Below are 12,996 nucleotides of genomic sequence, written 5' to 3'. Positions count from 1 at the left end.
CTGTACGCGGGGATTAGGTGGATCATGACGTGGTCAGAATCTTTGTATATTCACACCTTACTCTAATCCATTCCAATCAACTCTGAACTAAGTAGTGATGAGCAAAATGTTCTCCACTTCTTTTGACTCAGTTACTTTCAGCACCCCAAAATATAGTAACACAGCACAACATGTGGATGTTGACATTTCCACTGTCTGTCACAGTCACTATAGAAAACATGGGGATCAAAACAGGTTTCACTTCTTGCTGGAAGGAGAAAGGTGACAAAGAGAATCTTGCCAGCAGTTCATTTCTTCCAATCTGCGAGAAAACTCACACCGTCAAAAGCCAAACTGATGATATGCACACCACAAAGAAAACCATTGTTCTTAATCTGCTTGCTACATTTTATCAGCCCACTTTGATAGCACTCTCTCAACACATACACACATACTTGTAGTGCTGGGAAAACAAACACTCTTCTGATCTACCCTCCTCGGGGCTTTGTGGGCTCTGTGAAACCTCTGTCTATCTAGACAAGAGTCAACCTGGAAACGGAACAAAGACCCAGCTCCTCACTTCACATTGTTATTTAGCAAAAGCTGTAGCTATAATAGACACACAGAACTGGATTACACACACACACACACATGAAAAAACACACACCAGAGGTTTGCCAAAGACTCATTTTCATTTTCCCAAAGCAACATTGATCTGATACTGGAGTCAGACAGAGAGGTATGAGAGTCTGGCTGTAAGCAATAAGAACCACTTTAAACACATCATTAACCATAGCCTGTGAAAGTCCATCTTTGTCAATAAAGATTTAACCTGGCCAATGAATCTAGTCTCTAATTATGCTTAGTTAAATGCCACTTGCAGGGTTCTAAATAAGCTATAGATGAGGACAAAGTTTATGTAAATAAATAAGAGGAGACAAAAAGTAACAATCAAGGGTTTGTGCATCTGAACAGAGTGGGTAGGGGCAACTCAAGCCCTAAGTTTTTACATATAATGTCAGAAAACAGGTCAGGACACCTGTAGTCGCCCTTTCTCAGAAAAGGAAACAGTTCTCAACAGTGGAAACGCTGTGTTTGTAGAAAGTAGAGGAGGCACTAGCAAACTCTGCCACTGACCAAAACAATCACTGCTGGCAAACTGGAAATACTCCAGGAAATACTCACCGACAGGGAATACTCCTTTTTTCCCTAGTGACCAGTGGTTGCCAGGTAATCCCAAATCAGTCTGTAATCCTGTGTAAATGGGGCTAAGGAAGCTTGCAAGCATTGACTGATGAATTAGTACTCCACGTCCAGCAACATCAAGATGGAGGTCATAATGATACCTCCATCTTTTATATACAGTCTATGACTATTACACACGATGCTCAATCTCACGTCACATGTAGAACTTTCAGCATGGTCACCTCCCTAATATGGTGTGTGTACACCAGCGGTCCCCAACCTTTTTTGCGCCACGCACCGGTTTATGCCCGACAATATTTTCACGGACCGGCCTTTAAGGTGTCGTGGATAAATACAACAAAATAAAACTAGTACCGGTACCGAAAAAAGAAGATTTATTCATAACACACCTGAAAAGACCCAGGAAAACCGAGTTAACGATAAAAACGATAACAAAATAACGCTGAAAACTGATAAAAACCCTGAAAACCATACATTTCACACCTGAGCCTCAACTCTCGCGGCCCGGTACCAAACGACTCACGGACTGGTACTGGTTCGAGGCCCGGGGGTTGGGGACCGCTGGTGTACACAGAATTACTGCATCAAATACTGTTTATTTTTAAACCAGGAGAGGCACAGTAAGCGTCTTCCACATATTAGAGCCGGTCTAACGCACAAATGAGGAATTACACTGCTGTAAATAAAGCACACATGAACCGTATCGTCTAATACAACTGCAGAAAAATGCTTCACCTTTTGTACCACATGCCATTAAAATGGTCCAATGCGCAAAGCAAGAAGTGTGAAGGCCAGTACTAAGCAGCGACATCAGCCGTGGTGTGTTATTGGTTTATTAAGCTCAAGTGCCGACTGCTCTCTGTTTACGGGACCACTTCTCCGTTAGAGGGAAACCAGCGGCCTGATAAGTCACATGTAGCTCTGAACCAATGACCTGTGTTAAGGAGGCATAATTGTCTTTTTACCGTAGGCTCTAAATCCATCCTCGCCTTCATCTCACTCGCTTAGTCCCTCCATGCGGACTGTTGTTGCCTAGCTGCAGCTGGCCTCAAGTTGTGTCTTTTTTTTGCTCTTGTTTTTGACTGATTGGCAAGTTCAGCTGTTTATTTGTATTTTTTATATAGAATCCCAGTAACAGGCAGTGCTATTAGAATGCATCTAATAGTCTAATAGAGCATGGAGTAGTGAAGGATGTCTTACAGCACGAAGCAAAAAACTGAAATCAGTTCAATTAAAAATATTTTTTTCATCATCTTTCATAAGTAGGTAATCTCTTATCTCAAAAATTATACATTTATGGATCGGTATGTATGTATGCGATTGTGCCTTGTGTCTTCACGTCTCTACCGACCTGCAGCCATTTGCATGTATCCAGCCAGGGTGCAGATCCTTCTCTCACATCCTCCACTGGGCAGGAAGATGGTGATGATGGCCAACAGGGAGCTGACAGCCAGCAGAGCACAGCCTCCCGAACACAGCACTGCACTGGTCTGAGGAAAAACACAAACACAGGACAATTTCATTTTATCTCCACCGATTCGCCCGCAAGTACTCTGAGCACCACGTCGATAAACCTACATTTTGAGCAGCGGGAGCAAATGTGGAAAGCTCCTGTCATTACCTCACCGTCAAAGATTTGGAATTTGTTACTAAATTCGAAACCAATCCCCAAAGCCAAAAAGTCTTTACTTTGGTATTGTGTAATCTCACAGTTAATCCCCCACTAACAGGTTATTAGCTCTCTCAGCTGGAAAACAGCAATGCAAGGCCAAACAAGAGGGCACTGTCCTTATTCATTACACCTTCACTTAATCACACACATGCTGAGAGCAGGAGAAGCCAAACAGAGGCAGAAGGCCAACAGAGAGAAGACATTCCTCCACAACTTTTATGATAAACCACAACTAAACTTAGAACAAAAAGTAAGGTCTTTGGTCGATTTTTTTATGCTTCTTGCCATTAAATCTTATACTGTTGGAAAGCCTGTTTGTTTTCCTTTGATGGTGCCGCATTTGTAAGGAACACATTGAGTATATGGGTTGAGCTCATGAAAACGTTACCAAATCTTCTTTGCCAATGCCAAACAGCTGCTCTTGTTTGGTGTTTTGGCGTCTTGGATTAGATGATTGAAGTCTGAAGCAACGAGAACTATTGGCGAGTTAAACATGTCTTCTTTTAACAAACAGAGGCCTCAGTAGCATGCAGAAGATCCATGCACAGCCACAACAGCCTGGCACCTCCTCCTCATGCTGGTAGCGAGCTTGGTCACACACTGCTGTGGGATGGCGTCCCATTCTTCAACCAGCAGTTGCTGCAAGTCAGCCAATGTGGTTGCGTTGGTCACCCTGGTAAGAACAGCACGTCCAAGCTGATCCCACAAATGTTCAGTGGGGTTGAGGTCAGCACTGCACACAGGCCATTCCATCCTCTCCACTCCCAAATTCTGGAGGTAGTCTCTGATAAACCCCGCTCTCTGGGGGCGAGTGTGGCCATCTTGGAGGATAGAGTTTGGTTCCAAAGCAGATTTGGCAAGTTTTTTATTGGTGCAACCCACATACTCAACTCTGCTGTTCATACCTTACAAAGATGGGCTCATTATAAGGGAAATAAACTGGCTTTCCAACAGTATAAGATTCATTGCCACAAAGCATTGTTACATCAAAGAAATAACTGAGCTAGACAAAATTCCTTCTTTTGTACTTTTATATAAACATGCATCCTGGGGAATTTGGCTCTTTGTCCTGTGAATGTTTTAACTGTTTTTCACCGGGATCAACTGTGCTCACCTGTCCTCTCCTGCTTCTACTTTTAGAGACTCCTAAAAAGTGGCAGCTAAGTTTAAAAGCCACACAGTGCGTTAGCCCTGAGAGAAAGTGTGTCTGTGTGCGAGTGAGTTCGAACAACCTGTGTGTCTTTGTGGAGTGGTTTGATCTGCATATCCTCTCAAACTGACTCTCGAGGAAGCCCCCACACACCCTCATCAGCACACTTTAAAAGGTGTCCGTCGTCGACAAGCACGGCGCACAGACAGCAGGCTCAAAACAGCGCCACATCAGCAATTAGCATGCGGGCGGGGGCGATCAGAGGGAAATGTCTAACATTCACAGGGGAATTACAGCCCTAAAACACGTGTCATTATGCATGTTCCTGATGTGACTGACGTGAATGGAGGGAGGATGAAAGCGGAGTGATTTCCATGCCCGACAGAAGATTTAATTAGCTTGTTCTGGGTGTTTGGCAGAAAGGGGAGCAGGGAAATACTGAAGTGCTGTAATGTTGGTGGCAATGATGATCATTATTCTTTTGACCTTTATTTGTCCAGGTCTGCAGAGAATATGCGGTCTGCTTCACAAATGGACAGCATACATAAACAGTGCATTTGCACACATTTACATCTGGCTTAGGTTCTTAAGAAGTGTAGGCTAAGTGCCTTGCTCAAGGGCACCTTGAATACAGCTATAAAGCAATAAAAAGGAACTCCCTGAGCAGATAAGTGATTTTATTGCAAATCATTCGGAGGAACATTAAAGGTTTCATTAAATTTAATTTAAAGTCTAATTCCATCATTGTTAAGCCCAGCGACAATATCTCAGTCCTCCAGCAGAGCAGCATCTGGCCACTTAGGTCTTCCTTTGTCATGCACAGCTGCCCAGAGAGCTCCACACAGCACAAACAAGCGTGCAAGCAAATGGAGAAAACCTCCTCACCGGTTTGAGCATTTAAATAAAACACTACAGATACAGAAAAAACAAGCAAACGACTAAATACATAAAGATGGCAAGCCGCTCTGACTGTAATGAGTTCCAAAGCTGTTTACAGAGGGCACGAAAAAGTGATGAATGACATGATGTGGCTGGGACACCATTTTTTATCCCATAGGCTTGTCTATTCTGAAGATACTGATGTTGGTTATTCATGCTCCTTGGGTATGAATAATTCTTTTTAATGTAATAAACACAATTTTTATTTAAACAGAGTATTAAGGGAGCCTAATCTTACATATTTTAAATACATGGAAAGAAAACTTGTTATTGACTTTAAAGAAGTAGAGTAATATATTCTAGCTGCACAATGCTGGGCTGTGAGCACTGATCCCACTAAAGGACATCAGGCCTTCTTTCCACCTTTGTGTCTCCTACAGTTTGGTCAGTAGTCTGCTGAAGGTCATTCTGTAGGCCTCTGGCAGTGCTCCTATTTCTCCTCACACAAAGCAGCAGGTCCTTCTGCTGGGTTTATGCCCTTCTCCAGGCCTGCCCAGCTCTTCTGACAAATGGCAGTCTCCTGGTATTTCCCTCACACTCTTTAGACTGTGCTGGAAAACACAGTAAACCGTCTTCTGACATCTTGTATGGAAGTGCCATCCTAGAGGAGCTGTGGGCTGCCCGTGCAACCTGAATAGGCTGCACGTACTGTCTCATGCCAACGTGTCAACTCAAGTCTAGTTTTTACACACTGAGTTTGGATTTTTAACTGCCTATATAGACAGTGCAGGAGGGAAGCAAGCTGAACCTCTGGGGCTGACTGAGTGAAACTTTAAAAAGTTTTCATAGTTTGTAACCTTCACCATCACGGTTTCTGCACAAAATCAAACATAAATAAACAAATAGACATCATGCATATTCAATCAGACTTTCAATTTGCAAGAGTTTGCTACGGTAATAAATTTAGCATTAATGTAATTTTCTTCTATAATTCCATTCGGTTAGACTACGAGCAGTATGGCCGCCTGTTGGCGACGACTTGAAGAGCTACAGCTTTAAGGAGCTTCTGCAGAGACTACATTTATCCCCTTATGGATTTACTCTTTGATAACTAGGACTGATCAATTCCACCACCCCCTCCGCATGTAAGCAGTCATGTGATCGATAGTTAAGATACAAATACCTAATATACTGTAGATGCTTCTTATATGCCATTAAGACCACAGCTGCTTTTCCTTTTTTCTTAGTTTCTTTATGCCTGCATGTCAGTGAAATAAGAATAGATAAGATGCACTTAAAAATCCAGATAAGGCATTAACTTCGGTGTCCTTTCTTCATCTTCCCCTCTAACCAGAATGATATTCATGTATGCAGGGGAATGTCTCGTTTCTCTCCACTGCTTGATCTCGGCGTGCCCCGTGGGCTCAGAGTGTGCAGCGTACCTCCCACCCTGCTGTTCTCAATTCACTGTGACACTTAGAGGTACATCATGTCTCATATAGGAAAGTACAGACAAAGAGAAGGAGGACAGCCATCAGGTACGCTTTACCTAAACTATAATAGACGAGTTATGAACTCGGAATCATATGAATTAAGTTCGACAACGATAATTATCACAACAAAGAAGTCTAAATGTGTTAACACTGTAAGCTGCAAATCAAGCTTATTTGTGTATTTTCCCCATTTTTCACCAGCTTATTTATCTGCAAGCAGTAATAGATTTATACACATGACATTCTCTGTGTGCCATTTAAACACAGCCCCAGAGACTAATAAAGGCTATCAGAGCACTACAGGGCTATTTTTACAGGAAAACAACCAACATTTCAATTAACGGTGTCCCAATTCATCAAATTCCAACACTGTGTTCATGTGTGAGTGTGCTCTAATGGAAAAAAAACTATTTTACTTAGAGACAATGCAAAAATATTTAGGAGGCCTGTACTTGAGTCGTTCGGAGCGCAAGTTAATTTAGTAGAAAATGAGCTGCTAAGAGTGCTGGTCTTTTCACTGATTCCTCCTAAATAGATTGTAATTATGTGTGAATAACTGGTCGAGCCACCGCAACAGCTGGAGAGACACGCGGAGGGTTGAAAGAGTGGAAAATTGTGACGAGGGGAAAAATATATATATATATTTTGAGCTGAATACAAAATGAGACAAGCAGACATGTCTTAATCTCTTTGTCTTCCACTCTGCTGCACTCTGAAAACTTGTTTTGGAAACTAATCCTCTCAGGATGTTGTGACTCAAGGTGTGCTCAAGCACTCAAGGCGCAACGTCAACGTCACAATCGCAATTAATACAGAGAATAATCCACGAGTGCACCATTTAATCCCACAATGGTCCTAACTGGCCTGCAGCAGCCTCTAATATAACCACTCAAGTGTTACAATGTTGATAAAAACTAAAGGCTACAAGCAATGATACAAATGTTAGCCTACCTGGCACTGTCATAAAGAAGCTTTATTGGTTTCCCACAATAAATGATCCACATCCTCAACCTGCTGGAGACCAATAACCTGCTCCGATACAAAAAAACCACACAAAAAAGCGCATCCAGCTGCTTTGAGTAATAAAGGGACATCATGAAGGGGACTCTTTGATTTCAAATTACATTATGGAAGTCTGGGATTACACTGTACGGGCCAATGAAATTTCATTGTCTCTTCAATGGGGAGTTACAAGATGGAGATTGCAAGACATGTCTCATTAAACGCACTTTGCCTTTCCGAGTCTGGACGGAAGGGCAAAATGTTTCAGCGTGGGGCTGTGGAAAATGGAGGGTTTCTGCTCTCCAGAAGCGGCGGGCGGAGGAGACAGTTAATGCTCAGCGCCGGCCCTTGACAGAAATAACTCCTCCACTTTACAATCGAATGCCTCGTCTTTATGGAGGACAAGAGGTGAAGAGAGAGCACTGCAGATCCAGCAATAAGCAGACGTGACGAGTTTACCATATTGCTGGAGCGCTCTATTGTGTGCGTGTGTGCGTGCTTTAGTGTATACTGTCGTGAACCTGTGCAGGTGTATCATCTGCACTCAACTGCTGCCTCATCCTCTGTGTGCTTGCCTCAGCCCTTCCATCAGTAATCAGCATTCAGCAAAGCCGAGCAGTCGCACTAAAGCATCAGCCTTGACGTGTTCTGCCTTGAGAAGCCCATTTGCGCTGTAACGCAGCTTCCTGGGACGCTTCCTAACCACCAGAGGTCTTTCTGCTTCAGCCATCACACACGCCTATACAGGAATCAGCTGAGATTTCTCCTGTCCGCTCCTCTTTCCATAAACTGCTTCCTTTCACCTGTGCTGCCCTCTGCGCTTGTCGTGCAACTTCATCATCTTCCAGTGGAACCACGATTACGCTGCCATTCTGAGCACTAATAGAAAAAAGCCCCCCCACAACGGCCTCTAAAGCAATGTGCTGAATTATGCATCCGTCCCCTCATTGATCTTCACTGAGAAGTGACTCAGAGAGGGAGCGTTATTTGGATAAGTATGCGCGTGTGTGTGTGTGTGGTGGTCCGGAGAATGGCCGACGAAGGTGTGTGTGCAGAGCGAATGCGAGGCGGAGAGGAGACGAGGGAGAGAGAGAGAGGAGCGGAGATTAATCACCTGACAAGTGGATGGAGTGTCCATTTGTGCCTCAGGGACAGGCTGCAGATAGGATGTGACATTCAGGAGCACTTAGGAGGACATGGGAGTGCATGCTTTTCCCTCTTGAACCCTCTCACACAGACACACAGACACTCACTGGGACGCAAACAGAGAGTCATGGAGAGTACAACATACACGTTCAGAGGGGAATTCCTATTGTAAGGCCATGAGGTGGAAACACAGAGTCATGAAATGCACAAGATATTATCAGCCATAGAAAACCACTTGTTTAAAGAGGGACGAGCGGCAGAATATGAGATACATGTTTGTGGGCAGTGAAGTACAGTGGAGATGAATTTTACTGAGATAAAGAATGAATGTAAAAGCTGGTAACACAGAGCCAGGTTTGTTTACAGGAATGTGAGCATTTGCATTTGCATGGCACAAATGGGCAAACGGAAGATTTCACATGACAATGGCGTCCTCTGAGCATCACTGATGTGTGTACAAAAACACAGGGACCCAAGTGTTCCTTCTTATGTTGTGTCATATATATGTATGTAACTTTGATTTTGATTTTAGGCATCTAAAATTCTAATTTCCTTTAGTTTTAGTCTAGTTTTAGACCACTTAAGATCATAAGATTATCATAGACTAAATCTAAAGTTAATTTAGCCGTAAACAATTGTAAAAGCGTAAAAGTCAGTCTCTTCCTTCCAATTCTTGACATTTTGTTGTGTTTTCATGAGAAACACAGGAGCTCCACCCACCCCACCCTGTTTCTCCACTGCACAAGTACATTACTTCTGATTGGATCATTTCCAAACTCATCCCGCCTTTCCACACAACATAATTAGTTCTGATTGGATCTTGTCTTTCTAGAATATTTCCACTTAATTTTTATTCATTATTCATGAAAGTATCAATACTTTCCATTATAGCATTTTCTTACTACACTATCTAACACCATTAACGCTGTGGTTAAGGTTAGGGATAAGGTCATGGTTAGGATTAAGGATAGGTTTAGGGCTGGAATACAAGGCTGGAACGTGTTTTACCGCCGGGGTCAATCTATTGGATTCCATCCACAACCCGGCGCATCACTCTGGAATGCGGAAGGTTACCTTTCGCGTTCTTGAGGGACGCCTTGGGACGTGACAAATCGTTGGTATGTTACGCATCGGGAATGAGAACGGGCTCCGTCTCGTTTTGATGAAAACAATGTTGAAAATGACTGCTCAACGAAATTAACACTTTGCACAAGCAATACCTTTGCTATACCAAAGCTCAGGTTTGGGCATCCTCGAAACACTCACTTTCAAATGATCTCTTCCTAATTTTGGCTCTGTATCATGTCAAACCTTGCGTTTGCCAAAGCCAAGAAGAAAGCTGGATTCAAAGGAGGATGGCCTCAAAGTGAGAGGAGCCAAAACATCTTGTTTCAGACAGGCTAAGGCTCAGAACGATCACTTTGAATTGTGGATCCTGTTTTTTTTAGTAGTGAATAATGAATAATGACAGAACTGGAAATGAGCCCATGACCTTTTACAGTGACACTAAAGGGGAAAAGTTGGGGGCAACTTTGTTTAGATTACAAGAAATTTAATGGACAGCTGATTCAGTCTGGACCAAAAGGATCTTTTCTGGTGCAATATCATATTTAAAGTATAAACCGCTGAAAGATTATTGGCTGACTAATCCGTGGAAGAAAGCGCTGCAGAGTTGCAAAAAACATGCGACAGATAGAATATTTTTTCACACAGTTGGTTTAAAAGAGTTTTTGAGGATCAAAAACTGCAGTGGGCCTTAAGCTGTTTTCTGAATGTTGAGTCTCTGGGCTTTTAAACTCCCTGAGAAATCAATGGCCACCACTGTGACTCAAATGTAATGCTAATAAGCAAGAGGCACAAACTGGGGACACCAGCTTGGTTTAAAACCATGCACTATTACTCAGACTTGGGGAATCTTGGGAAACAGTGCAGTAAAGGACAAACAATGATGAAATCTTCAGTCCTAGCAGTAGCAGAAAAAGGTCTTAAATTGTTTTGGTTTTTTGTGTGTTTATTGTCCGTACAGAAGTCAGCCTCGCGTAATTCATTCTTCAGGAACACAAGAGAATACATTCTCAAAGAGATGTGTTTTTCAGCACAGAAAAGGACGTTTTGGTGTCTAAACTTGATAGATTTTCTCTACTTTGACATTCGTTTCTACCGTTCTGTCTCCCAGCAGTGGTTCACGGGAAAGAAACCTCACACATCCTTTCATTCCTTCACAGGGTTACAAAGACCGACAAGCAGCAGCGTATCTTTTCTAATGTCTGTGTGGTCTCGGTAGTTTAAATGGAAAATCCCTCCACTGTTTCCACTTTATGCCCTCCGCCTGTCCCTCAAATTTATCACTGCAGTGTTTGTCCAACACACAGACACATTTCAGAGGGTTTTTTTAATGCACGTTGGTATTGTCAAGGCGATCCACCCCATCTCGTACAATAAACTTTTGCTATTTTGTAAAAAGAAAAAAAAAACTACTCAAAATATTTGAAGCCATATTTAAAGGATTTAACCTTAATAATCCTCTCCTATGTTTTTGTTACCAGGTTCTTTCCAAACCACGACTTCGCCCCGTTACTCGAGCTCACGTTTTCTAAATTCTTCTTAGCTCAGAAATCTTTATGAACCTTTAAGATAACACACCCTGCTGCAACTTCACGAAACTTTGCATTAGACTTTCTTACGTTTCATGATAGCGGAGCGCGTAAGGTCAAGTGCCAGCTCTGATGTGATTATGTAGTGGGAGATGTGAAGAATTTTTATCAAAGTAATGACATTAAAATTAATAATTGAAAAATGTAAGTTAAATAATTCAGTCTGTGCTCCAGGGGGCAGATTTCTGAGTTTCAGCACATTTTTGTGTTGTCTGAAGAAGCCAAATTTTCTGCATTAATCTCACTTTAGAAGCTGACTCACTGAGGCTGTTTTGCTTGTATGTTGTTTTTTTCTTCACAATGCTTATTCCGTCTGTCACACAGAGACTACACAGCCTGCAAAATGTTTAAATATGTTTGCTGAGACACTACTTTTCTATCTGGGTGTTTAGCTTGTTTGCAGCTATAACTCATTAGATAAATGCTGTCATTTTTGCCCACCCAGGGGCATAAAAAGTCCCTCATCTTCATCACGTGTAGTTTTTGCAAGAACCCACACGAGACGCTCCCTGCTGCAATGCAATGCTTTAATGTGGTGTCGATTCTTCGGTGTCATGTTAAATGAAAACACCGTGGGAATCTCTTAGACACTGTTGCTTTCACACACCTACTATACAAAACGCACACACACAGCTGAATGACCTGAGATGTGCTCATGCAGGAAACACTCCTGATGAGACAAGAAAACACACATAACGTTTTACTGCTAACTTTGTGGGGCATGCAGTGTATGTGGCATGGAGGGATGTTTGATTTGGACCACAGCTCAGGGTAGGAAGCTGGATCCAAGCATAGACTGCGCATTAAAGTTGGACAACACCCGCTGGTTTGTGGGCTCCTGTTCGTAGCTTCACTTTAGCATTTTTTGGAAATAACCATATTTGGTTAAGCTTCTGGTTCACAGTAGGAAGCCTGGTTAGAAAGCTGCATTTGTAGATTCTACTTGTTCTGTATCACACAGACTGAAATACCTGCAAAACTGCAGTAACAATTAATAATATGCACACCTACACCTACCTGCACACCTATACAGAAGCAAGTAGCTAGAGGCAATACAATCCACCTGGTGCATTAACTCTATAATATCTGACAGCACATATCCTTTTTACTGTGACTGGAAAAATGCAGTTTGCAGCACTGACCCACTTGTAATTTTTCACCCGGCCTCCTCAGAATTACCCACTGAATCATAAAAAACAGGTGCACGATAGTTTTATGACAGCACTGGAGTACTGGTTACTCAACTTTCCGGACTCAGCACATTTTTTAAGGGGTAAATCTGGTCAAGCTCACGGCGCTCCAGTGTAGTTGGCCTGGTTCCAGTTTGCCCGAAGCTGCAGGCAGCTGCGTCCCTGCCAGGCCACTAACTACCTCCTGCTGTACCACCTGGAGACCAAAGAGACTTCACTTGTGGGCTCCAGGGCTGATGAATAAATCCACATTATTGCTGATCAACGAGCCAAAGATGCACTTCGACCTGTCACCATAAACAAATCGCTAACTTCACAGCCAACGCAATCTCACTGTGAGCCTGAAGCAAGCAAATTATGGTATTAATCAACTATAAGCAGATTATGTGACTCTTCAGTAAATTTCTGAATGATTTGAAAGCAACGACAACGCTTTCTGAGAATTCCACAGTCTACCGGTTATTTCTGTCACTAAAATTTTCATTTGTGATTTCAACATTTCGTCTTTGCGACACTTCATTTTCCCTTATTTGTTTCTTGGCTTCTACTTAAAAAAAATATGCAGCCAACAAAAGCAATTCCATGGCAGGAAGGACAACATCATTGATGTTCAAAGGGGGGGGGG

At 42.6% G+C, this 12,996-nt stretch overlaps 1 protein-coding gene across 1 annotated transcript in view; it reads right to left on the bottom strand.

Moving 5' to 3' along the window:
• Positions 1 to 12,996, bottom strand: part of lhfpl7 (LHFPL tetraspan subfamily member 7) — a 127,401-nt gene that overhangs the window by 88,624 nt on the left and 25,781 nt on the right. The window contains exon 2 of the mRNA XM_005749534.1: positions 2,537 to 2,675. Coding sequence (XP_005749591.1) covers positions 2,537 to 2,675 — 139 coding nt within the window. The remainder of the gene's footprint in view (positions 1 to 2,536; positions 2,676 to 12,996) is intronic.

Source organism: Pundamilia nyererei, unplaced genomic scaffold (genome assembly GCF_000239375.1).
Source record: "Pundamilia nyererei isolate P.nyererei 1_Seehausen unplaced genomic scaffold, PunNye1.0 scaffold00249, whole genome shotgun sequence".
Classification (NCBI taxonomy): domain Eukaryota; kingdom Metazoa; phylum Chordata; class Actinopteri; order Cichliformes; family Cichlidae; genus Pundamilia; species Pundamilia nyererei.
Note: the sequence above shows the minus strand (reverse complement) of the source record. Positions and strands in the feature narration are given on the sequence as shown.